We start from the raw sequence: 26,299 nt of genomic DNA, 5'->3' as shown, positions 1-26,299 counted from the left end.
GTTCCTTTTGATTAATTGAATGCATCCTTGTTGAATAAAAGTATTAATTTCTTAAAAATAATACTGACCTCAAACCTATGAATCATAGTGTACAAATTAAAGTATAGTTCAGAAAAAAAAGTGAAAGTATTTTTGAAAGTCAATAAGGTCATACTTGAGTTCCTGAGCAATAGCAGCAATCTGCTCGACTCTATCTTGGTGGGCGGAAAGGTCACTCTCAAATGACTCGTGTTTCCGCAGCAAAGCTCGAACTTCCATTAAAGATGCTGACTCGTAGTCCTTCCCACTCAACATCTCCTCCTTACCTATTGCAAAACACACATACAACATCTATCAAGCATCATTTAGAGGACACTTTTTTATCCAAAGGGGTGAACAGTACGTTTTTACTCAAGTGCAAAATGGTGATATTTTACGATGACACCACTTCATGTCTAGGACTCACCTGTAGCCCAGGTCTCATGGTTCGTAGCTTTCTGTCTGAATTTCTCTGCTAGATGGTCCAATCTTTCCAGTCTCCTGATCTCAGTAAGCAACCATTCCTCATAGCCCTTCTCTGCCTGTTCCAGTCCCTGCCATGCACTCGCTATGTCCTACGCACATTTTTATGAACATAAAATAAACAAAAAATGTAAAGGGTTAGTTCACACAAAAATGAAAATTCTTTCATTAATTACTAACCCTCATGTCGTTCGACACCCGTAAGACCTCCGCTCATCTTCGGAACACAAATTAAGATATTTTAGTTGAAATCTGATGGCTCTGAAAGGCCTCCATTGGCACAATGCACGGTTCACTCTCAAGTAAAGACGTCGTTACAAAGTCCATCTCACTACAGTGGTTCTACAGTGACGAGAATAGTTTTTGTGCGCAAAAAAAACCAAAATAACGACTTATATAGTGTTGACGATTTCAAAACACGGCATCATGAAGCTTCGAAGTGTTATGAACCAGTGAGTCGAATCAGCAGTTTGGATCGCCAAATTTCAGCAGTTTGGCGGTTTGACACGCGATCCGAATCATGATTCGACTCACTGATTCATAACGCTTCGAAGCTTCATGATGCCGTGTTTTGAAATCGGCATCACTATATAAGTCGTTATTTAGGGTTTTTTTGCACACAAAAACTATTCTCGCCGATTCATAAAGTTATTGTAGAACCACTGTTGTGAGATGGACTTTGGAACAACGTCTTTAGTACCTTTTAAGGGTCTTGAGAGTGAACCGTGCATTGTGCCAATGGAGGCCTTTCAGAGCCATCAGATTTCAACTAAAATATCTTCATTTGTGTTCTGAAGATGAACGGAGGTCTTACGGGTGTCGAACGACATGAGGGTAGGTAATTAATGACAGAATTTTCATTTTTGGGTGAACTAACCCTTTAATAAATATGAAATACAAAATAAAATAACGAATATTACAATAAATAAATATTTAAATCAATACATGTTAAAATTAACATACAAAAATATATAACAAGCATAAACATAAAATAAATATAAAATACATATTAAAATAAAAAAATCTATAAATATTATAATAAGTAAATACAATAAAAAAGAAAGGCTTTTTAAGTGAAAATAGTGATATATTCTATTTACACCATGTACAAGTAACAGTAATTAAATGCCTTATACTTTATTTTGGCAGATACATACTATTGTCACAGATGCATCAGCGTCAGACCTCTACACTCCGCCCATCCGCTCCGCTTCACCCGAGTTCTGATTCATCGCACCTGTGTTCATCACCTGTCCCTAATTCCCCATCACTGCACTTCCTGTTATAAGCACCTTCAGTTCCTACAGTCATTGTCAGGTCTCGTCGATACTACATCGCCATACTGACTCACTCACTCGATCCTTACCTTCAGAAGACTTACCTGTGTTCCTTCATCCGACGATCCTTCCTCAACCAGCCTGCCTTCTTCAGATCACCAGCCTTGAACTTTCACCATCCCGACTTCCATCCTGCATCAGATAAGAGACTCATTCAGAACACTTCATCAGTTACCGCTCCAGTTTATCTCATCACTTCTTCCTGTCTGCCGTGACCATTATATGTTTGTGTTAAATAAATATCCTTTCAACTTACCTGTTTGTGTCATTCAGCAACCCTGACAGAAGACCTGACCAAACATGCACGAACCATCTGGTCACGGCGACGGAGAAGCCTCCACGCCGATCTTCACCACTGGATCCTCACCTGTCACTTCATCACCCGCCATCAATTCTTCTTCGTCTGCCTCTGTCAGTCCCATGGCCCGGCCAGCGCCCTTCTCTGGCGAGGAGGGGGAGTGCAGCGGATTTCTCCTGCAGTGCGAGCTGTTCATGGAGATGAACGCATCACAATTCGCCTCCGAGAGATCTAAGGTAGCTTTCTTCATTTCCCTTCTCACTGGAAGAGCATTGCTTTGGGCACAATCGCTTTGGGAAGCGAAAGGAGCTGTGACTGAGACCCTGAACAACTTTATTAGTCACTTCCGGGTTGTATTTTCTCCAGTCGCTAATGCTTTATCAGTTCATGATCAATTATTTCATCTACGACAAGGCAAGTCATCTGTTTCTTCATATGCCCTTCAGTTTCGAACCCTAGCAGCCTCTAGTGGATGGAATGAGCCGGCTTTAATCACCGCCTACCGGCAAGGGTTAGATCATGAGATCCGGTTACAACTCACCATTCATGATGATGCCATTGGTTTGGAAAGTCTCATTCAGCGTTCCATCAGAGTGGACCAACGCCGCACTGCCTGTCTGCTCGCTCAACCTGCACTGCCTCCTCCTCGTCCTTCCACCACAGTCAACCCTCTAACACCAGAACCCATGGACCTCAGTTCTGCACATTTATCAGCAGTTGAACGCCAGAGACGTATCTCTAACAACCTGTGTCTATACTGTGGATCCGCTGGCCACCTGCTAGTCTCTTGTCCAGTTCGTCCCCCACGACCGGCGGTGAGTACAGTACATCTTCCATCACTCATTTCTCAACTGAAATACACTACTGTTCAGATCTCACATCGTCAGCACTCTCTTCCAGCACAAGCGCTAATCGACTCTGGGTCCGCTGGTAACTTTATCTCCCGTTCCACTCTTCAAAAGCTACAAGTCCACCATGAATCCATCCCGCAGTCTCTTCAAGTGCATTCCATCCTCGGCAGACCGCTCGGTCGTGGGAGGATATGTCACCGCAGCCCCTCTGTAACAATGAAAGTTGGTTGTCTTCATCAAGAGGAATTGTCTTTTCTGGTGTTGGAGGGTTCTACGGCAGATATCATCCTGGGACGCCCGTGGTTGGAACTTCATTCTCCAGATATCAACTGGTCTACGGGAGAGGTTCGTCAATGGGGAAGTAACTGCTTTTCACGCTGTTTATCTCAGGTTAAAAGGGTGTCTCACCATCACTCATTACCCGTCCAAAAGATTTCCATGTGTACTACCTCCATTGAAAGCCCAGCTATTAACGACCATCATGAGATTCCTCACAGTTACCGGGCGTTCCAGGATGTCTTCGATAAGCAGCTGGCCACGAAACTTCCACCACATCGGCCATGGGACTGTGCGATTGACCTACTGCCTGGGGCGGTCCTACCGCGTGGTAAAATCTACCCACTGTCCATCCCAGAACAGAAGGCCATGGAGGAGTACATCGAGGAGGCACTTCACCAAGGATACATTCGACCTTCTACTTCCCCTGCTGCTTCAAGCTTCTTTTTCGTCGGTAAGAAGGACGGAGGCTTGCGCCCCTGTATAGATTACCGGACCCTCAATAATTCCACCGTCAAGTATAGGTATCCTCTTCCTCTGGTCCCAGCCGCCTTGGAACAGCTTCGTGGTGCAAAGGTATTCACTAAACTTGATCTCCGTAGTGCTTATAATTTAATTAGAATTAGAAAGGGAGATGAGTGGAAGACCGGATTCATCACTCCTGCAGGCCACTATGAGTACCGAGTCATGCCCTTCGGGCTGTCCAATGCTCCAGCGGTCTTCCAGGGGTTTATGAATGAGATATTTAAAGATTATCTGAACCAGTTCGTTATAATCTACATCGATGATGTCCTTATATATTCTACCAGCCTGTCTGAGCACCGCCTTCATGTCAAGTCAGTTCTCCAACGTCTTCGGGATCATCAGCTGTATCTAAAACTTGAGAAATGTGAGTTCCATCAAGAAACCCTCCACTTCCTAGGGTATGTGATCACTCCTCAGGGAGTCACCATGGACCAGAGGAAGGTGGATGTCGTTGCCAGCTGGCCATTACCCATCACCATCAAAGAGCTGCAACGATTCCTGGGCTTCGCAAACTTCTACCGTAGATTCATTCAAGGTTACAGTCAAATCAGTGCTCCTATCACCTCACTCCTGAAAAAAGGGGCCAAGTCTCTGTCCTGGACCTCTGAAGCCACCCAAGCGTTTGATGTGTTGAAGCAATCATTCAGTTCCGCTCCTACCCTTGTGCATCCCAATCCAGATCTTCCTTTCACCGTCGAAGTGGATGCGTCCAACACTGGGGTAGGAGCGATCCTCTCTCAACAGCAGGGGAAGCCTCCTCGACTCCATCCATGTGCCTTCTTCTCCAAGAAGATGTCCCCGGCGGAGCAGAATTATGATATCGGCAACCGGGAACTGCTGGCTATCAAGCTAGCTCTGGAGGAATGGAGACACTGGCTGGAGGGAGCGAAACATCCCTTTATAGTCATCACAGACCACCGAAATCTGGAATACCTTCGAGAGGCCAAAAGACTCAACACTCGTCAAGCTCGCTGGTCCCTTTTCTTTACAAGATTCAACTTCAAGGTAACATACCGTCCAGGGGACAAAAATGTCAAGGCTGATTCACTATCTCGTATACATCAACCCGATACCTTCACTCCAGAACCAGAACCTGTCCTCCCTCCAGCCTTGATTGTTAGTCCCATCCAGTGGGGTATAGATGACCATATAGCCGACGCCACCCGAACCGAACCTGCTCCGCCGGGAGGGCCAGTGGGACGGACTTATGTTCCCACGCGTCTACGTCCGTCCCTCATGGACTCGGTCCATACTTCGCTGGGCTCTGGACACCCAGGCAGTCAACAGACCCTCTCGCTCCTTCAACGTCGGTACTGGTGGCCCAGTATGAGCCAGGATGTGTCCCAGTACGTTAAGGGCTGCTCAGTCTGTGCCATGGCCAAGGTCCCTCGTCGGCTCCCAGAAGGTAAATTAGTACCCTTGCCTATTCCAACCAGGCCGTGGTCCCATCTGGGGATAGACTTTGTTACCGATCTCCCTTCTTCTCAATCTCAAACATGTATACTGGTGGTTGTTGACCGTTTCTCGAAGGCCTGTAAACTCATCCCTATGCCAGGTCTACCCACTGCCTTCGAAACGGCAGAAGCATTATTTAACCAAGTCTTTCGTCACTTTGGGTTACCAGAAGATATCGTCTCCGATCGCGGACCTCAGTTTATATCCAGGGTATGGAGAGCCTTCTTCAACCTTCTGGGAGTCACAGTCAGCTTGACGTCAGGATACCATCCCCAGTCCAATGGCCAGACTGAGCGGAAGATACAAGAGGTCGGACGGTATCTTCGATCCTACTGCCATGACCATCAAGACTGCTGGAGCAGGTATCTACCCTGGGCCGAGTATGCACAGAATTCCCTTCAACAGTCTACTACTGGTCTCACGCCGTTTCAGTGCATACTCGGCTTCCAGCCGCCCCTGTTTCCCTGGTCAGGTGAGCCTTCAGATGTTCCAGCAGTCCATCATTGGTTCCAGGAGAGCGAGAGGGTCTGGGACTCAGCTCATGTTCATCTCCAAAGGGCTGTTCGGAGACACAAGAGTCAGGCCGACGCTAGAAGATCTGCGACTCCGAGGTATCAACCAGGGCAAAAGGTCTGGCTCTCCACCCGGGACATCCGTCTCCGTCAGCCCTGTCGTAAGCTGAGTCCCCGATATATAGGTCCATTCGCAATACAGAGGCAGATCAACGACGTCACCTACCGGTTATCACTCCCTGCACACTACCGCATCTCACCTTCATTTCATGTCTCCCTGCTCAAACCCTATACTGATCCTTTGTTTCCTCACTCCTCAGAGCCTGGCGCTGATGAGGTACCTCCTCCTCCCGTGGACCCCGCTGACGAGAACATCTACCAGGTCCAGGGCATTCTCGATTCCCGACGACGGGGCAATCAACTGGAGTACCTCGTGGACTGGGAGGGTTTTGGACCTGAGGAGAGATGCTGGGTTCATCGTGATGACATACTAGACCCTATGCTCCTACAGGACTTTCACTCATCTCATCCCAATCGTCCGGCGCCGAGAGGTCGAGGTCGGCCCCGTCGTCGGGTCTTTCGGCCCTCAGGAGCTGGCCGTGGTGGAGGGGGTACTGTCACAGATGCATCAGCGTCAGACCTCTACACTCCGCCCATCCGCTCCGCTTCACCCGAGTTCTGATTCATCGCACCTGTGTTCATCACCTGTCCCTAATTCCCCATCACTGCACTTCCTGTTATAAGCACCTTCAGTTCCTACAGTCATTGTCAGGTCTCGTCGATACTACATCGCCATACTGACTCACTCACTCGATCCTTACCTTCAGAAGACTTACCTGTGTTCCTTCATCCGACGATCCTTCCTCAACCAGCCTGCCTTCTTCAGATCACCAGCCTTGAACTTTCACCATCCCGACTTCCATCCTGCATCAGATAAGAGACTCATTCAGAACACTTCATCAGTTACCGCTCCAGTTTATCTCATCACTTCTTCCTGTCTGCCGTGACCATTATATGTTTGTGTTAAATAAATATCCTTTCAACTTACCTGTTTGTGTCATTCAGCAACCCTGACAACTATTTGCACCTCAGTATTTGTTGTACATTAACAGAATGCAATAATAACATAGAGTGTAATCTATATAACATATCGCCGACGTTTAACACCTCGTGACTAAACAAAGGGCGCCAATGTGAGTGTTCACAACGACGCGTAAAACGCCAGGCGTAAAAGCGTCATTTAAAAAAAAAAACGCCTCGGGTTCGTTTTTTTATTTTGACGCGGCGCGTTAAAAACTGGCCGACCAATGAGATCAGCGCTTTTGTTCACGTGCCTGGAGCTGCTGAAGTGACAGTAAAACACGACTTGGTGGCGCTCAAGCACAAAATCGGTCTTGCAGAGCACACATTGATACGAAGAAGAAGTAGTAAGTAGACAAAGAAGAAGATGGGCTGCTAATGCTGCTTGCCAGTTAGCAAAAAGTGTGTGAATGGTTTTGCCATAGACAAAATATATCTGTGGTTTTGGCAAGCACGTAAATACTGTCTCTCCTTTTCTTCTGTGTGACAAGCGAGTGTCAGAAGCGTAAAGTGCCGCAGCACCACCTTGTGTACCGGGAGCACATCTACTGAATGTGCACGTTCACTCGGTGCATCACCAGTGGAAATCGCTTGGGTGTGAACACTCAAGACGCGCCGAAAAACGTCACGAAAAACGCTGGCGATAAGCATGTGCGATATTCGTCCCGGTGTGTACAGGCCTTTAATGGGACAATAAAAGTCCTCCCTACACCTACCCCTAACCCTACTCAATACATACTTTTATTATTATTATTATTATTATTATTATTATACATTTCGTTAGACACTTTATTTCCACTTTTAGAACCTTTTCTTTACTTTTATTGAAAGTAAATGCCTTTCCAATGTGATATGTGATGGGAAAAGAGAGACGAGCAAACTCGCCAAAAGGCGGATTTGAACCCGGGTCGATTGCGTCAAAACCTAGTTTTGTGAGCCTCACACTCTACCGATTTGCACTTGGTGTGAATAGACACTCCAAAAAGGGAAATATTGAACAATATAACAAAATAAATAAAATAAAAATAAATAAATAAATATTAAAATAAATCAATCAATAAATATTAAAATAAATAAATAGACAGACAAACAAATAGTCAATGGGATGTGCCCAATTAGAAAGCTATGTTGTGTGACCACATGTGCCCACAAGGATAGTTAAACCTGAAATTTGTGGTGTGGGGACAGCTTATAAACCATACAAAATTATGTTTTGTTTGTTTTTTTAATGTAAAAATGCAGAATGTTCCCTTTCAGTCGGTCACGTTCGACGTACGTCGGAACTGACCGACGAATTGGGATCTGTTTCAGAGACCAATCTACTTCGAGTGTATTAAAAACGAGCCAATGGGCATTGGCATGCGGTGCACGCATTCCCCGCACCGCCCCGCATTGCGGGTATAAATACGGAAGTGGAAGTACCGCATATTGCTTTCAACTTCGGAGCCGAGCATTACATGTTCCTACGAAGAGTGTGTTTACACAAACTAAACGAGTCTCTACGAGAAGATCAGCTTACCTGTTCCAGTGTCGGTGTGACGGCGCTTTACAGCGGTGGTCGCGAGCAGAAGAAATCTGTCGGTTCGCTGGGCGTTTCCTCTGAGTGCTTACAGTGGGCTTGCACCTTTAAACCACTGTGAGCCGCGGCTATTCCCCTGTGTGCCTCGGCACTTGTTGGAGCGGTTCTCTCTTCTCTCTATCACTAAAAGAGCAACACGGTTTGACCCTGCGTCTTTTTCAAGATGTCATTCAAACCGTGTGTTTCTGGATGCGGTTGTTTCCTGTCCTCATTTGATGGCCACGATCTCTCTCACATATAAACATGTGAGATTGCTTTCGTGGGTGATTCATGCTCTCTCAGGAGAGCATGGTCACGTCGGCGCGTTGTTCGTCTCCCCTTTCTCGTAAGGGCTTGAGCGTTCAGCGCGCCGTGTGCCGTCGAGCGCCGGCTGACAGCGGTCACTCGGTGGTCACTCGGCGCTCTCTAGATGCGCGGTCCAGACTATGAAACCTCAAACGGGGTTGAGTCCCTTTGCTTATTCCCTGATCTAGTTTCTTTTCTGGTGCTCCAGAAAAGGATTATTTTGGTTAATAAGCCTTGGTGACCTGAGGATTACAGTGGGGCATCCCCGCCGGGTACATCTCTTCGGGCCCCCACTCCTCTATCGCATCATGAGCATGTTGAGACTTTGTTCGTGGGTGGTTCATGTTCTCTCATGGGGACATGGCCACGTCGGCGCGTTGTTCGTCCTGCCCCTTTAATAGGGGCTTGAGCGTTCAGCGTGCCGTGTGCCGTCGAGTCTGGCGGCCACGCCCACTGTCTCTCATGCCTGCTGGTAGCCCAGATGGGATTGCTGGTCCTTTTTAAAAAAAAAATAAAAAAAAAGGGGGACCCAGCATTTCATTTGTGGCTCTGGCAGAGGACAGATGTCAATTGCTGCATCGGAGAGAGGGCTGTTATGCGCTGGAGATGATGACGCTGAGTTTCCCACTATAATAGTGTGTGCTCATGCTGAATCAGATTCAGTGTTGACAGCCATGCCTTCCAGGGTGGCTGCCTGGATGTGCATTGGAAGAATTTAGCAGTGTGGAGCTTTTGGTGTCAAAATATGGAACGCCAAAAGGGCCATAATCTGTATGAATTTTTTCGCTCTCTCACTACCCTCTTTCCTGCATGCACGAGGGTAGTCTTGACTCAGGGGTTATGCAGGAACTGCGTGCAGTGATGGACCTCGCTCTCCGGGTGACAGAAGTCACTGCACGCTCCCTGGGTCAGGCGATGTCCACGTTAGTGGTCCAGGAAGCTGGGGCTAGACCTGGCAGATATGCGTGAGCCTGACAGAGTTCGGTTCCTCAACGCCCCTGTCTGTCAGGCTAGCCTCTTCGGCGACGCTGTCGAGAACTCGCCCAGCAGTTCTCGGTGGCCCAGAAGTGGATGGAGGTTTAAAAAAAAAAAAAAAAAAACATCCTGCCCCGACGACTAGCTGCTGCCTCCACCCAGTCGTCGGCTGCAGCACCTCCATCTGCTTGTCGCCGAGGGTGCCCCCCCTGCGTCCGCCTCCGCCCCTGCTAAGCCAAGCAGCAGCCTCCACCCGGGCAGCAGGTGGCCGGGCGCAGGGGATGTGCCCAACCCGTCCAGGATACCGCGAGTCCGCTAGCAAGCACATGGGCGAGCGGCCCTGGAACGGGCAGCCCAGCGAGATGGCAAGCTGCTCGGGGAGAAGGTGTCCGCACCCCTCCCTCCCCCGGAGGAGGACCGGGGGGAGAATATTTTTTCGGTTCGGTCCTGCCGCTGGCTCTCCGGAGTCCAGCGGTACCCACATTCTCAGAGCAGTTTCCTCCCTCCCTGGGCTCTGAGAGGGTCAGGTTGGCAGTGTGCGACGCCCCCGGGCCTTGCCACTCCTTTCCTCCCCTCTCCCCCTTCGCCAGGGGGCAGCAGTGTGGGCACCGAGGACGCCCCCGGGCCTTCTCACCCACACTCTGCCCCACCTGGAGTACTCAGACAACACTCCGGGCCGCCTCCGGGCCTCCCGAGTCGGGTCTGAGTGCTCCACCTCGCTGCCTCACCCCGGGTACGTCTGTGGTGCCGATGATCCCGCTTGTTCGGTCTCTGGGGGCCTGGCTAAAAGGCCTCCCCGGACCGTCATGCTGGCTCATCTGTACCATCAGACTCGGCTATGCGATTCGTCGCACGCCGGCCTCCCAAGTACAGGGGCATCCTCTTCACCTCAGTGTGGAGCTCGGATGCCCATGTCTTGCGGTCAGAGATCGATGTCCTGCTGGCGAAGGGCGCGATCGAGCCGGTTCCTCCAGCCGATATGAGGTCGGGGTTCTACAGCCCCTACTTCATTGTACCCAAGAAAGGTGGTGGGTTAAGACCAATCTTGGACCTGCGCATTTTGAATCGGGCCCTGCACAAGCTCCCGTTCAAGATGTTAATGCAGAAACGCAATTTTCAGTGCATCCGTCCCCAAGATTGGTTCGCAGCGATCGACCTGAAGCCCTTCGGGCTGTCCCTGTCGCCTCGCGTCTCCACGAAAGGCGTAGAGGCAGCCATTGTTCCGCTCAGAGAACGCGGCGTTCGCTTACTCAACTATCTTGACGACTGGCTTATTCTCGCCCAGTCTCGGGAGCAGTTGTGCGAACACAGGGACATGGTGCTCAGTCACCTCAGCCTGTTGGGACTTCGGGTCAACCGAGAGAAGAGCAAACTCTGTCCCACGCAGAGGATCTCTTGTCTCTGTATGGAGCTGGATTCGGTCAGCCGGACGGCGCGCCTCACTCCGGAGTGCGTCCGGTCAGTGTTGAACTGCTTGAATACGTTCAATGGCAGGACAGCGGCCCCACTGAAACTTTTTCAGAGGCTCCTGGGGCATATGGCATCCGCAGCCGCGGTAACGCCGCTCGGATGGCTTCATATGAGGCCGCTTCAACGCTGGTTACACGACCGAGTCCCGAGATGGGCGTGGCACAGCGGTCAGTACCGGGTCCCAGTGACTCCTTACTGTCGCCAAACCTTCAACCCGTGGTCTGACCCCTCGTTTCTCCGGGCCGGTGTGTCCTTAGAACAGGTGTCGAGGCATGCTGTGGTCTTCACGGATGCCTCTTCCACGGGTTGGGGGGCCACGTACAACGGGCACGTAGGTTCGGGACTGTGGACGGGACCCCAACTACGTTGGCATATCAATTGCCTAGAGCTTCTGGCGATACGTCTTGCCCTGGCCCGGTTCAAGAAACCGCTCCAGGGCACACACGTACTGGTCCGTTCGGACAGCACTGCGGCCGTTGCGTACATCTACCGTCAGGGTGGTCTACGCTCCCGTTGCATGCTCCGGCTCGCCCGCCATCTCCTCCTGTGGAGTCAGAAGTTTGTGAGGTCACTTCGTGCTATTCACTTTCCAGGTGCGCTGAACCAGACAGCCGACGAGCTCTCTGGCCAGTCGACACCTCCGGACGAATGGCGACTCCACCCCCGGAGCGTCCAGCTGATATGGGACCACTTTGGGGTTGCGCAGGTAGTCCTGTTTGCTTCCCCGGAGTCGACCCATTGCCAGTGGTACTACTCCCTGACCGGAGGTACCTTAGGCATAGATGCACTGGCGCACAGCTGGCCCCGGGACCTACGCAAATATGCGTTTCCCCCAGTGAGCCTTCTTGCACAGACCCTGTGCAAGGTCAGGGAGGACGAGGAGCAGGTCTTGTTAGTTGCGCCCTATTGGCCCAACCGGACCTGGTTCCCCGAACTCACTCCTCGCGACAGCCCCTCCCTGGCCGATTCCCCTGAGGAAGGACCTTCTTTCTCAGGGACGGGGCACTCTATGGCACCCGCGTCCAGACCTCTGGAAACTCCATGTCTGGTCCCTGGACGGGACGCGGAGGTTCTAGATGGCCTACCGCAAGCTGTGGTAGACATCATCGCTTCAGCTAGAGCCCCCTCTACGAGGCGCCTCTATGCTCTGAAGTGGAACCTGTTCGTCGTTTGGTGCTCTTCCCGCCAGGAAGACCCCCGAAAGTGTTCGATTAATGTTGTGCTTTCCTTCCTGCAGGATGGGTTGGAGCGGCGGCTGTCACCCTCCACCCTCCACCCTCCACCCTCAAAGTGTACGTCGCTGCAATAGCGGCGTATCACGATGCAGTAGACGGTAAATCCGTTGGTAAGCACGACTTAATCGTCAGGTTCCTCAGAGGTGCGAGGAGACTAAATCCTCCTCGTTCTACCTCGTTACCCTCTTGGGACTTAGCCCTGGTGCTTAGAGCATTCCAGGGTCCTCCATTTGAACCTTTGCAGTCAGTCGAGCTAAAAATCCTGTCCATGAAGACCGCATTGGCTTCAATCAAGAGGGTGGGGGACCTGCATGCGCTTTCGGTCGACGAATCGTGCCTAGAATTCGGGCCGGCCAACTCTCACGTTGTCCTGAGACCCCGGCTTGGATATGTGCCCAAGGTTCCTACCACTCCCTTCCGGGACCAGGTAGTGAACCTGCAAGCGCTGCCTTCGGAGGAGGCAGACCCAGCCCTAGCTTTGCTATGTCCCGTCCGCGCTCTTCGCGCTTACGTTGACCGGACTCAAAGCTTCAGATCCTCACAGCAGCTCTTCGTCTGTTACGGAGGTCAGCAGAAGGGAAAGGCTGTCTCCAAGCAGAGGTTGGCCCACTGGATAGTGGATGCCATTGTCTTGGCTTACCAGTCCCAAGACGTACCTTTGCCCGTTCGGGGTGCGAGCACACTCAACAAGGAGTGTTGCTTCATCCTGGGCGCTGGCTCAAGGTGCCTCGCTGACAGACATTTGTAGAGCTGCGGGCTGGGCGACACCTAACACGTTCGCTAGATTTTATAGCCTCCGTGTAGAGCCGGTATCTTCCCGCATCCTCGCCCCCCAGGGCCAGTAGCGCTAAGTACCCGTTCTAGTGTCGGCTTGCAACGCCACTCCCGCCTCCGGGCCGGATACGTGCGTCTATTCTTGCTCCAGTTGTGTTCCCCGGAAACGGCTAACCCTGTGAGTTCCTCCGTCACCCCTGCGGTGCCAGACGTTGCGGCCTGCACCCGTATGCTTGTGGAACGTGTGTGTAGGCTGGGTTCCATATGTTGCGGTCCCCTCACGGCTACCCCATATGTGTATTCTCCACGGTATCTGCTACCCTGCTCGGTTAGCCCCGTGTCTTTCCCTCGACAGAGCCCGCTCTGTCATCTCTGGGATGTGTTCTTCCCCCCCTGGGATCAGGTTGGGTCCACCCCAGAGATTTTCCATAGTTGCACTACCCTAGGTTAGGTTAGTCCTGATGCGTATTTCCACCTCTCCTTCCATTGAAGGATGTGGCTCCGCAGCGTACCATCTCCCGAGACGGGCACGCTTTCCCAGCGTTATCCAATAGTCACGCTGAGTGGGTCTTGCAGGAACAGCAGTGACTGTCCTTCCCTGCCGGGAGCCCTGACTCCCACTCCAACTTAGGAGTGGTCCAGCGAGCTCAGGCAGGGCGCTGGAAGGGCCAGCATCCCTGGCGTTTTGGTAGGGATCCCAATTCGTCGGTCAGTTCCGACGTACGTCGAACGTGACCGACTGAAAGGGAACGTCTCGGTTACGTATGTAACCCTCGTTCCCTGAAGGAGGGAACGGAGACGTACGTCCCGTCGCCAGGTGCTGTGCTTCAGCTGAAGGCCCGAGCCACTCTTCTCGGCTCCTCAGTTGAAAACAATATGCGGTACTTCCACTTCCGTATTTATACCCGCAATGCGGGGCGGTGCGTGGAATGCGTGCACCGCATGCCAATGTCCATTGGCTCGTTTTTAATACACTCGAAGTAGATTGGTCTCTGAAACAGATCCCAATTCGTCGGTCAGTTCCGACGTACGTCTCCGTTCCCTCCTTCAGGGAACGAGGGTTACATACGTAACCGAGACGTTTTCTGTAAGGGTTAGGTTTAAGGGTAGAGGTAGGGGTAGAATGTAAAGTTTGTGCAGTATAAAAAACATTATGTCAACGGAATCCTCATTAAACACAAAAATCCAACATGCGTGTGTGTGTGTCAAACTCTCACCGACACCATCTTGCCCTCAGAGGGCATAAACGCAGGCCGGTTGCTGATGCGGAGTTTAGTTTGCAGGGTGTTGAAGCTTATCTCCAGCTGACATTTCTCCTGCACTTTGGGAGGTTTGTGCATCCTGCGGTAATCTCGGAAATCTTCCAGCTTCCGCTGCATCTCTATCATGGTCTTCTCCGCCACACGATTCTCCAGCCAGGGAATAGTTCGTCTGATCCACTCCAACAGCTGGAGAGTAGAGGAATATTTAGGTGAAGAAAGAAATGTGTGCAGTGTGTGGAGTGTATCTGATATGTCTCCTGACCTCACTAGCCAGTCTTTCATAGTCCTCCATCAACTTCTCATTTTCCTGATTCACTCCCAGGACCTTACAGATCCTGTTAGCAGCAGTTTCAGCCTGAGGGAGAGAAGCACAGTAAGAATGGAGGACGAGATCGATGAAAAGATGATTCTCTCATTCTAGCACATGCAAAACTCAATACCTGTTCAGCTCCAGCAAACGCATGGTAGAAGCAGGACACATATGTCATAATAGCTCTCTCATCAGGCTTAGGGGTGCTCAGGATGTCTGCAGGGAGAGGAAAGGAGCTAAGGAACAACTACATGAAGTGGAGATGCCAAGTGTGCGATGGAAGAAAATATGAATACTACAAGGAAACACAAGTCTGCTAAAATAGAAAATGAGGATATGCCTACATGGACTAAAGGGGCCGTACACTCAGGTGTAACTAATACTTCTAGAACAAGCTCAGGGATCAGATGTACCTTCTGAGCCTCTGCAAAGGTGTGATAGTAACTGGAGATATACGTCATGACTGTCCTCTCATCTGGCCTGTCACTGCTAACTAGGACTGTAGAGCAAAAGCCAAATTTTGTGATATTTTAAAGTTAAAAATAGGCAAATAGTTGCTTGAAATAGCCTATTTGGAATTTCCTACCAAAATATACTTGAGGTAGTTTTCCTTTGCCACAGTCAACTGTGACGAATTGACCTTATTCAGAGTAGATGCCATATCTTTTCCTAGAGTTTCATAGTATTTGGGTAGTGTCAAAGGTGTTATGTCAAAAATTTTTGACAGCATAACATTTTTGTGAAAGATATGTTTAATGTTCACAGGTTGAAAGCTCTGGTATATGGAGTAGAGCTACACAATTGTGGATAAATTAGGTATCAAAAAAGATCACAAATTATAATTTGTTTGAATGACTGATTCAATGATTCATGCTACTGGCTGAATCAGCGTTTTTCAACTAATCCCTTTAATAAGTGATTTAATGAAAAAAAATGTCACTTGTCGGTCGCTACCTGGTGGTGTAAATATGTAATCGGTATAATCGTTATTTGAAGTGTCAAGTTACTTTCAAAATGTGATTTTCTCTATTTTTATCACTTCCGTAGACATCAGTGTTTATATCCGAACTATAAACTTTTATCCCAATACTTCTTTCTAACACAGACATTACGATGCTGTGTGTGGTTAAAAAGACTGTTTGTAAAGCTGTTTCAGAGCCGGCCCGAAGCATAAGCGAACTAAGTGGCTGCTTAGGGCGCCCTTGGCCACCAGGGGACCCCCAAGGGAAGTGCTAAATCATCCCCTTGGAATTATAAGTTGTGTAGCCTACATTTTGGAAGTTTTTATTTAGAAAATAAAAAGGTTCTTTCTACACAGTCGAATGGAATGCAAAAAATAACATTTTATTTCCGCTAAAATAAAAGCTCTGTTTAATGTTTGAAAGAAATCAACATTTCTTGTTTTTAAAAAAAGTCTCTTCAGCTCATCAAGGATGCCATTATTTAATCAAAAATACAGTAAATACAGTAATATTGTGAAAAATTATTATAATGTAAAACAGCTGCTTTCTATGTGAATACATAGTCAAATTTAATTTATTCCTGTGATCAAAGCTGAATTTTCAGCATCATTACTCCAGTCTTCAGTGTCACATGATCATTCAGAAATCATTCTCATATGATGATTTGATGCTTACAAACATTTATGATTATCAGTGTTGAAAACAGTTGTGTACAATGTTTTTAGGATTTTTTGAAAGCTTTCTATTTCAGAGAAATGCTGTTCTTTTTGAAACTTCTATTCATCAAAGGGTCCTGGGGGAAAGTGAGCATAGAGACAACTTAAAAAAAAAAAAAAAAAGTAGTACTGTAAGGCTTTGAATATTAACACCTGACCACTCTTGTGGGTTTGCTACTGTTACAATTAAAAAAGGGTAAAAACATGACAGCCAGACATGATGTAAGCAACACCGAGGGGCCCCTGAATAAAATTCTGCTTAGGGCCCCATAAGGGCTTGGGCCGGCCCTGAGCTGTTTCATACTTATATGATAACTCCGGCAGCACCAACGCAGATTTGAATGTTCAGCTGAGCTGTGTCAAAAATTTGTCAAAGGTTTAATAGACACAGGTGAATCATTGTAATTTAGGAATGATGTGTTTGAATCAAGATCACGATCTTTTAACGATTAATCGTGCAGCTCTAATATGGAGTAGCCTACTGATGAACATTTGTTTACCCTCTGCATCCAGCATTTTGGGGATGTCCAGATGTTTTTCAGCAATGTCAAATGCAAGATTCAGATTACCCAGTGGATCATCCTACAGAAAGAAAAAGGTAGAGACAAGGCATAATTCTTGACCATAAAACATAAAAACATCACCGAAAAACAAAATCAAGTCAACATAAATCAAAATCCTTTTTCATGCAAAGGTGAGTGTCAGTATTCAAGTGCCAAGCAGAGGAGAGGGAAAACATTCAAATGATAAATAAGTTTAAATGTATCTGAAAAGGAATTAAGCAAAGATTGGTTGCCCTTTAAATACAAATGCCTTTAAATTACAAAAAAGAACTACACTATAATTCAAACATTTGGAGTCAGTAAGAAAAATTTATGTATTCTTGTTTTTAGCAAGGATGCATTCAGTTGATCAAATGTGACAGTAAAAACATTTACATTACAAAAGACTCATTTTCAAATAAATGCTGTTCTTTTGAAGTTTCTATTCATCAAAGAATCAAATTTCTGAAGGATCATGTGGCACTGAAGATCCGAGTAACTGCTGCTTAAAATGAAAGGGTTAGTTCACCCAAAAATTCAAATTAGCCCATGATTTACTCACCCTCAAGTCATCCTAGGTGTATAAGACATTCTTATTTCGGACGAATAAAATCGAGGTTATATTAAAAAAATCCTGGCTAAAGTGTAGTGCTTCTCTCAGTTCAAAATGCTTACGCTACGTCTGACGAGCGTAACCGGTGTGCAATGTTGTCAGACGTAGTGTAAGCATTTTGAACTGCGAGAGGCACTTCACTTTTTCTGTAAGTTGAATACAGAAGGCGATCGGCCCGGAAGCTATAATTTACTTTATAAAGTTTTAAATATGGATTTTTCTTACACAAACACATCGATTCACTTCAGAAGGCCTTTATTAACCCCCCGGAGCCGTGTGGAGCGTATAATATGACGGACAGATACACTTTTATGGACTTGAAAAACAGAGCAACAATCACTGCCATTATAAAGCTTGGATTAGCCAGGATTTTTTTAATATACGTAACTCAGATTTTTAATATAACTCCGATTTTATTCGTCTGAAAGAAGAATGTCATATACACCTAAGATGACTTGAGGGTGAGTAAATCATGGGCTAATTTTCATTTTTGGGTGAATTAACCCTTTTAAGCTTTACCATCGCAAGAATAAATTACATAATAAATTACATTAAAATAGAAAAAAATTTACAATATTTCACAATATTGTTTTTACTGTATTTATTATAAAATAAATGCAGCCTTGGTAAACATAAGAAACTTCTTTCAAAAACATTGTGCATCGACATATAAGCATCAATAGTAGTTAGACCAGACTAAAATATCAGTGTAAAAGAAAAGGGTCTCCTGATAGTTCACGCAAGTAATCAATTTTTGCATTCTGCACTCTAAATGTGCATGTTTATGGTGGCATGTATTTGTGGATATGTGTGTGTAAGCAGGCCTGGAGATCAAGCTTTTGTTCTCTGTGTCAATAAAAAGCTGCATTGCAGGACATCAGCAGCTGCAGGGGATCCAGAGAGTCCTGGACTCTCCTGACACTCGTGTCCAAACTGGGACCATGGGGTCTATGCTAAACACTGGATTACCCCATTCAAGCTCACCTGGAGCCGTCAGTGACAGCTGAAAGGGATAGGCATGTCTGTGTGTGTGTGAGGAGTTTTTTAGTCAATCACTGTTGAACTGACTGGCCCTAACAAGCTAAATAAATACTTAATCTTCAGTGATCTGGTCCAACCAACTAATTAAAACCACAGTACACATCTACTCGTTCACACGGACTTAGAACATGTCTGAAAAATGTCCCATCCTGCTCATACCTCACACCCTGTTCTAAGATGAGAGTGAAGAAATCAAACCTAGCCTATCACTGTAGTACTAACATGCTACTAGAATCCAAAATATCTCATGGGGTTTTTTAGAAAGCATATAGAAACAGCTCTGGTGCTCATGGTATCTGAATCAATTACCAAGTTCTATTCTGGGTCAGGATTATTGTAAATCTAAACAGGCCTCCGATAAAAAAGTTATAAAATGGCTTTATCTGATTGCCTCTTGAGTACCATAACAACTGAAGAGTTGTATGGACACTAACATTCAAAATGTTGAGGTCAGTAAGATTTTTTAAAATAAATGAATACTCTTATTCGGCAAGGGTGCATTAAATTAATCAAATAACCTTAGATAATGTTTTTATCCTCCATGATAAAAAGAAATGTTTCTTGAGCAGCAAATCAGCATATTAGAATGATTTCTAAATGATCATGTTAGACTAATGGCTGCTGAAAGTTCAGCTTTGCCATTTCAGGAATAAATTACATTTTAAATAGATTAAAATAGAAAACAGTTATTTTAAATTGTAATACTATTTCACAATATTTTTCACAATTCTATTATAATATTTTTGATCAAATATATGCATAAATTGCTGATCATAAGAGATTTCTTTCAAAAATATAAAAAATAAACCCCAAACTTTTGAATGGTAGGTTATATGTAACTGCATCAGTAAACTTAGCTAACAGAAGCTACTTGCTAATTACAGCTAAAAAAAAATAACTAACCACACTAATTTGCTGCTACTATCAACAAAACATTTCCATGTTTCAGTCTCAGAATCTCAATCCTGCTCCTACAACATTTCTGCAGTTTAAATCCAACCATAAAACATACCTGAACAAGCTAAGTGGTTAGAAACATTCTAAATAGACAGCAACTTTTAAGGAATCACACATAGCACACAGATGGCACTCTTTATGTGAAGTGCTAAACTATCACAGTTGATTCTAATAGTTAGCATTTTGCTAAGCTAACAACTTGATACTCAAACAAACACAAATACTATTTCTTTGTATAGAGTGCTATTCTAGACTCAACCAGAGTAACTGTCACAGAAATGAATAGGAATGCTAACATATAGACGTGTCCAGGTACATTAAAGCTCCTTGGTTGGAACTAAACTCTGCAGGAATTTAGATGTCCAACAGGATTGAGCATGCCTAATCTATTAAATTCATATTGTTACAGAAAACACCACATCCAACAATACCATAAACCATGAATGCTACCTTCAAGTTCTGAAAGTCAATCAGTTCTGGTCTGTGTCTGTGAATAAGGCCACAGAAGGCCAGTCCATCCTTCCAGCTATTGAAGCCACAAAAGCAAAAAACTGTGGATTTCTGATCATGCATGTTATAAATACGGTGTGAATGAAGAACAGACTAAACGTGCATTATTTCAGTTTCCTCACGCACACTCATCCTTCAAAAAACATGTTAGACACATCTGTGCAGTGATATCATTGACAGGGAACATCAGGATTTTGTGGAAGACATGTTAAAATACTACTGTGAATGGACTGTTAGACTAAATGTCCCAGGGGGTCAAAGGTTAATCTGGGGACACACTTGAGACCTTGTTGAGCTTGGCGTAGTCAATGAGGTCAGGCCTGTGCCTGTGGATGAGAGCGCACAGCGCCAATCCATCCTTCCAGCTTCACCAGAAAGAGAATCAGAGTCATGTTGGAATTAACATAAAAACTGACAATATATAACTGAATATATATGTATAATAGTGCCCGTTTTTTCCTCTTACAGAACAAACCAGATATTATAATACCCATATTAAAATACAAAACAATGACATGGCCTCACCTGACATGAAAGTTTTGAACATTGACATTCCTGTAGGGGGCAGTCTTTCTCTGGCACCACAGCAGAAGTCCTTCTTTGGCTGAAGTTTCTGAAAGATTATTAGGGAATCATATCATACACATTTGATATGACTAACATTTAGATATTTGCTATTTACATTTTTAAAATAAAATGTTTAAACTAAATCCAGTTAAAGTGTTACTGATTTCCTTCAACCAGGAGATTTATTTATTAAACTCACCATAGCAGAAAAATACAATGCTTTTTTAAAACAATGTTTTCCATAAATTGTTAATTAAGAGATGTGGAATATGTGCAATCTTCAGTACGAATCTTTTTTAATAAATCAAATGATTTTTCTTTGATTTAAACTGATTTAAACACTCTTGAGTTTGTGAAATGTGCCGTAAATAATAATAATAATAATGGTTTGCTGTTATTTGTGCAGATGTTGTGTGTCATTTTTTGTTTGTGACTTGTTTTCTTTACCTTCAACAGATATATCCTGAATGGCAAAGCGAAGGATGATGGTCCAAATCATTCCAAGAGTCATTTTCACATTCCCATCCACAATTTCTGCAAAAATGTGACAGAAAATCACTAAGTTAAAGTTACATAAAATGTTGTATTTAAAAATATATCGGACATTCAGAATGAATAACCTGCATCGAATTACTTTATTACAAAAATATCAGAAATCCAGTTAAAAATAAAGCATACCTTCAGCTCCAATGGAGACCAGTTTCACACCTTTACTAGTGATGAAATCAAGGGCTTTGTTTACATTGGCTATCTTGTGAAAACGCATCTTTCCTCTGTCAGGCTTAGGTAACCTCTCACCTGCCAAAATACAGTTGGTGTAAAAAAAAATGTGTTTGTATAGATATCACTATTTGTTGAAGAAGTTCAGCATATCTACTTTGGATCGATATATACAAAACTGTCAAATATTATACTGTAATCATTACAGTCACATGCTGTAATCATTGTCTAACATGGTCATTGTGTCTGTGCTTAACGGATTTCATTACCTTGATACACCCATCTCTAGCATGTTCTGTTAAATTTACAGATGCAATTTTTTTTATTAAATTTACCTGAGATGACTTCAAGCAGCAGCATTAGTTTGAGGCCATTCCTGAAGTCTTCTTCTATGTTCTCGATCTGTGTCCCAGCTTTTCTCAGGTGAGAGTTACACCAGGCCGTGAACGTCTAGGAAACAAGTACAATGTAATTGAAAAACTTCACAAAGAAACTCTTACCGCAAACATGCAGACTCGCATACACATCCTCTCAATTATTGGCATAGCATATGTATTCTACACTCAACATTCATGCATTTGAATGCTACCCAACAGAATCCTAGCACAAAACCACAGGGTGAATAGGTGAATAGTCTCACGGAGCCAATTGTGTGGCAGTAGACCAGATTTGATCAGACTGTTAAGTCTTAACAGGTTTGTTGTGATACAATGAAAGCTTTTGACACCACTTTCAGGTCAAAACCTCACTGCATGGGTGACTAGAGGACAGTGCCAATGAAACTACGTGTCTATGCCAAGAGGTAGTAGGTCGTTTTTCAGCTAGTTCCCATAAAAATATGTGAGGGAAACAAAACATGACTGTCAATAGCAGAGATTCTGTTATCTTTGAAAGACACTAATTATGAACAGTAAGTGTACTCAGACCAATCAACAGAACAATATTGGCATTATAAAAATCCCCAACACACACTTGCACTGCACACATGAGCATCTACACTTGAGTTGTACTGATGAGTTCAGACTCCAGAAATAACCAGCACTTAACTAAATGTACAATATGCTGAAAACTGCCAACTGCTGTATATCATCCTCGGCATCTGCTCTCCAGAATGACTTTTAAAGGATTTGGCCGCTTAAAATTCAGGACATCACATCAGCATCTAAATTCCAGAGTGAATAACACTTTGCCTACTCAGGTTAATACTTTTTATATAATTTTGGGGCCAATAGACACTAATAAGAATAATTTACTATTGAGCACAATGGCTTAAGAATCTCTGCTTCAGAGCCTTTACTACTTTGTGTAGCGCCACAGGTAACGATTATAACGTTATACTCGACCATATACTGTAACGCTAGGGTCCAAAATTAACACTCATCAAGCAGCAAATGAGTGTTAAAATTGGGAAATTAAATTAAATGAGGACAAAAAATATGAGGAACGCTTTTAAAATCGGTCTTTACACAGTTTCATAAAGAGATGGAGACTGGTTAAGCTTATGTTACACGATGACCTGGGATGCTATATCCACAAATATATAAGATGTAGCTATACTCTCACTGTCCTAGCCCAGCATACATTGGTCCGACGGCAACGTTGTGTCTGGTAGGCATAAATCGGTAAAAATATGAAACACAGAACATTTCTCGACTTTCATTTTGGAACTATTTTTCAAACATGACGAGACATGACGGAGGGACGTCTTTTCAGCGGTCATTAAATGTCCAAATGTTTTCAAAAATTTGAAATATTTATACACATTTTCTCTCATTTCAGATCCATTCTGGATCCTGCATACTGCAATTATGGGCAAATGCAAAATCGAAATAACAAATGTTACGCGTGACACTAAATGCTGTTATGCCAAAATGACCCAGTAATTCTGAAAAGAGTTTCGTAGAACAAAATGTGGCTGAACTGCTGCCCACTCCCAAATCAACCGCTAAACTATGGCCATTTTTTGGACTCAAAAGGCATCTTTGTAATCCCTGAAAGCATGCTCAGTCCTGCCACAGTCATTGCTGCACAGATGAAAGCTTTACTGTGGACTCCAGAGTGCATTCCTGCGAGGTAAGAGTGTAAATTTAGCTCTCTCTACAGAGTCCATTTCTGATAAGGGACCTATGATGACGTAGGCTCACATTGAGATGAGAGATATGAGTGAGAATGTGGTGCATATTAACACATTTGTTTATCGCATGCTTGGTCTAATCGGAGAGGAAAGAATTTCATTCATTCTGTAAAACAGGGTGTGTCCACAGTAACATGCCTGTGTGGGATGATGGTCTCTGGAAGAATAAGAAAGAGTGATTAGACCCTAACACCACACATCAACAAGCACATCCATCTAACCATCATTTGAGCCATAGCTTCAATTTCAAGTTGATTTGGCAAGAAAGCATCGGCTAAATACAGTTTATTATCATCCAACTGCCTGGACAAGCAACCACATTCTATTAAGACAGCCAGGTTAAATTGAGGATTTGAATGCAGATTAAGTATAACTTCCTTCCTACCTATTTATTAACCCACTTATGTGGTTCTAGTCTAAGGATTAAAACTGTGGATTGTTCGGATAAAGCAGAGGGTTTAAGGTACCCTGCCCATCAAAACTGTCCAAATAGTCTCCAAATCTAAAACATGATATGAACTTCAGAAAAAACACCATTATAGACAACAAAATGGAAAAGTGAGATAGATGTAGACTATAGGCTATAAGAATTCCCCGCCAAATACAGCGGATTAGGCTACTATAATGCCTTTTGGTCGTGGAGTTAAAATTAGCCCCTGCATCCATTCTAATCCCAAGGACGTCATCCTGTGTTGGGAGCATCTGTTGACAGTCCGCATTCCAATCGTATCAGCAACAGACACACAGAGCCGCGCGCTGCTGCGCTATTGTTAGTTCGGTATCGGTACCCGCTGCATCCAAGCGCGCGCTCCCGACGGACGGAGCCAAACCAGACCCCCTCCGTGACACTAACAGACCACAGCGGGACGGGATTCCTTAGTAGACAACTGTTAACTCGCCGTTTTAAACAACAATTTATAAATAAAAAATAATAAGATATTAATTAAATTATTATCAAATAACAATAATAATCTCAAAATGAAAGCATCAAAGTTTTGATGTCTTAAAGCTTCAATGCAGAATTAGTTTAAAAGTTTCATGATATTTGTAACTATAAGCCTAGTAATAATAGGCAAATAATAATAAAAGGAAAGTGCATGCTTTGTGTGTTTTGGGACCAAACTTTCTCTTACCTTTCGTTGCTGTTTTTCCCATGCTGGATCCAGCAGTAAATCCCGGTCCCATTCATCCTCCTGCAACATGTACTCGTCCGGTTCATATCCATTATCATATGGCCCTGAAAGCTCAATCTGATTCATCATGTAACCGTTGTATTCTCCTATTTGATGGGTAACTTGTGATATTCGTCTTCCGAGCGTGAGTTTTTGGTGTAAGTGAACTCTTCAGTATCACGGGTGTCGCTCTCTTTCGTTCGTGTTGGTTTCCAGTCTCGCGACCGCAGTGCTCGAGCAGTGACAGCAATGAGAGGAGCGACTGTCAATTAGTACTGATGGGTCACATGACCCGCTGTCCTTCCACCCCCACGGTAACCTTAACCCTCACAAACGTTATTTTAACGAAACTTAAAAAGTTAAACCTAAACTCACAACATCACATAGCAGTCTTATTTAATTCACACAGAATTCTATGGTATGTCTATGCGGTCCAGTTTAGACATTCCATAGGCTAGTAACCTAGCTAACTTTGCAACTACATGTAATTCTCTTTAGAGTAGGCATAGTAGCTTGTTAGGTTAGGTTTAATGGTTCGGGTTAGTAAAATAAGTTGACATGTTCTGCAAGTTACTATAGTCAGAAGAATCATGACTGTTGGGGATCATTAAATAGCATTAGCCTATATTACGCAGTGTAGGCCTACTAATAGAGTGGTGCATGTATGACATCACTTTGTATGCCTTGTGTGGTGAACACAAGCTCAAGACACTTTCATGTTTTATATTCTACGACATAGAATGCATCAGTTTTACCTGGTGATTTATGTGTCTTGAAAAAGGCCAACAAGTGGCCAAATAGAGGCAGTCAGGGAGATTAAAGGTGCAGTGTGTATGAGGATCTATTGACAGAAATGCAATATACATAACAATGTTTTCAGTGTTTACACCGCGGGTCCCCTTACAGTGAAATCGCCATTTGGCGTCGTCATGTTTTTACAGTAGCCTAACCCCAAACAGACAAACTTCTCTACAAAGCGCTAGTCACTTTCTGCTCTCTCTCCGACAACATTTTTGTCCTGTGTTGGCCCCTGTAGCTTCTCTATATGCTTCGAAAGGTAGGGATGTGTGTTGGAGGATTGCAATTCACAACCTCACTGCTAGATGCCTAAAATTCACACACTGCACCTTTAAACGTCATCACGCAGAACAGGTAAACTCAATCCGCTTTTACAGCTTCGTTGTGCTTAATTGTGCTCTTATAAACTAGTCTAACTCAAACGTTGGAAAATGTTTTGAGATAAAAACTGAAAGAGTTGTCGGAAGCTTATAGCAATGTCGACATTGAAGTCATGGGACGTGGACGTGGTGTAGATTAGCTTTTTACTTCTGGCAACTGCATTTAGGCTTCAGAATTCATAAAAGTTGTGTTCATCTGTGAAATGTATCTTGATGGAGAAAACATTTAAGAATCATAAATCAATCACAGAGCTTGTTTTTTGTGTTAATCCAAAAGCCTATGGAAAAATCCTATTGGGTTTTTGTTGAGGGAACCAGTGATGCTAATTTCCGGTTGGCGGTTGGCCTACAAAGTGACATCATACAACTAATTAGTAAGTAAAAATAAGTAAAAAGTAAACTAAGTAAATCTGTCACTCACTTTTCTGAGTAAAAAATTTGCTTGTCCAAATATGTCCATGT

At 44.8% G+C, this 26,299-nt stretch overlaps 1 protein-coding gene across 3 annotated transcripts in view; it reads right to left on the bottom strand.

Moving 5' to 3' along the window:
- The window catches only part of actn2b (actinin, alpha 2b), a 33,381-nt gene extending 8,406 nt beyond the window's left edge, over positions 1-24,975 (bottom strand). For 2 of the 3 annotated variants that reach the window (XM_079832652.1, XM_079832651.1), the window contains exons 1-12: positions 24,621-24,904; positions 21,689-21,803; positions 21,312-21,431; positions 21,081-21,167; positions 20,592-20,679; positions 20,353-20,431; positions 16,904-16,985; positions 14,856-14,941; positions 14,678-14,770; positions 14,371-14,601; positions 446-593; positions 155-305 (exon numbers count right to left, since the gene is read on the bottom strand). In XM_079832652.1, coding sequence (XP_079688778.1) covers positions 155-305; positions 446-593; positions 14,371-14,601; positions 14,678-14,770; positions 14,856-14,941; positions 16,904-16,985; positions 20,353-20,431; positions 20,592-20,679; positions 21,081-21,167; positions 21,312-21,431; positions 21,689-21,803; positions 24,621-24,749 — 1,409 coding nt within the window. In that variant the 5' untranslated portion in view covers positions 24,750-24,904. Of the gene's footprint in view, positions 1-154; positions 306-445; positions 594-14,370; positions 14,602-14,677; positions 14,771-14,855; positions 14,942-16,903; positions 16,986-20,352; positions 20,432-20,591; positions 20,680-21,080; positions 21,168-21,311; positions 21,432-21,688; positions 21,804-24,620 lie in introns of all 3 variants that reach the window. The other variant, XM_079832650.1, reaches the window with a different exon arrangement.
- Positions 24,976-26,299: the final 1,324 nt, after the last annotated feature.

This window comes from Gobio gobio (assembly GCF_949357685.1).
Source record: "Gobio gobio genome assembly, chromosome: 13".
Classification (NCBI taxonomy): Eukaryota; Metazoa; Chordata; class Actinopteri; order Cypriniformes; family Gobionidae; genus Gobio; species Gobio gobio.
This window is presented reverse-complemented; position numbering and strand designations above follow the sequence as displayed.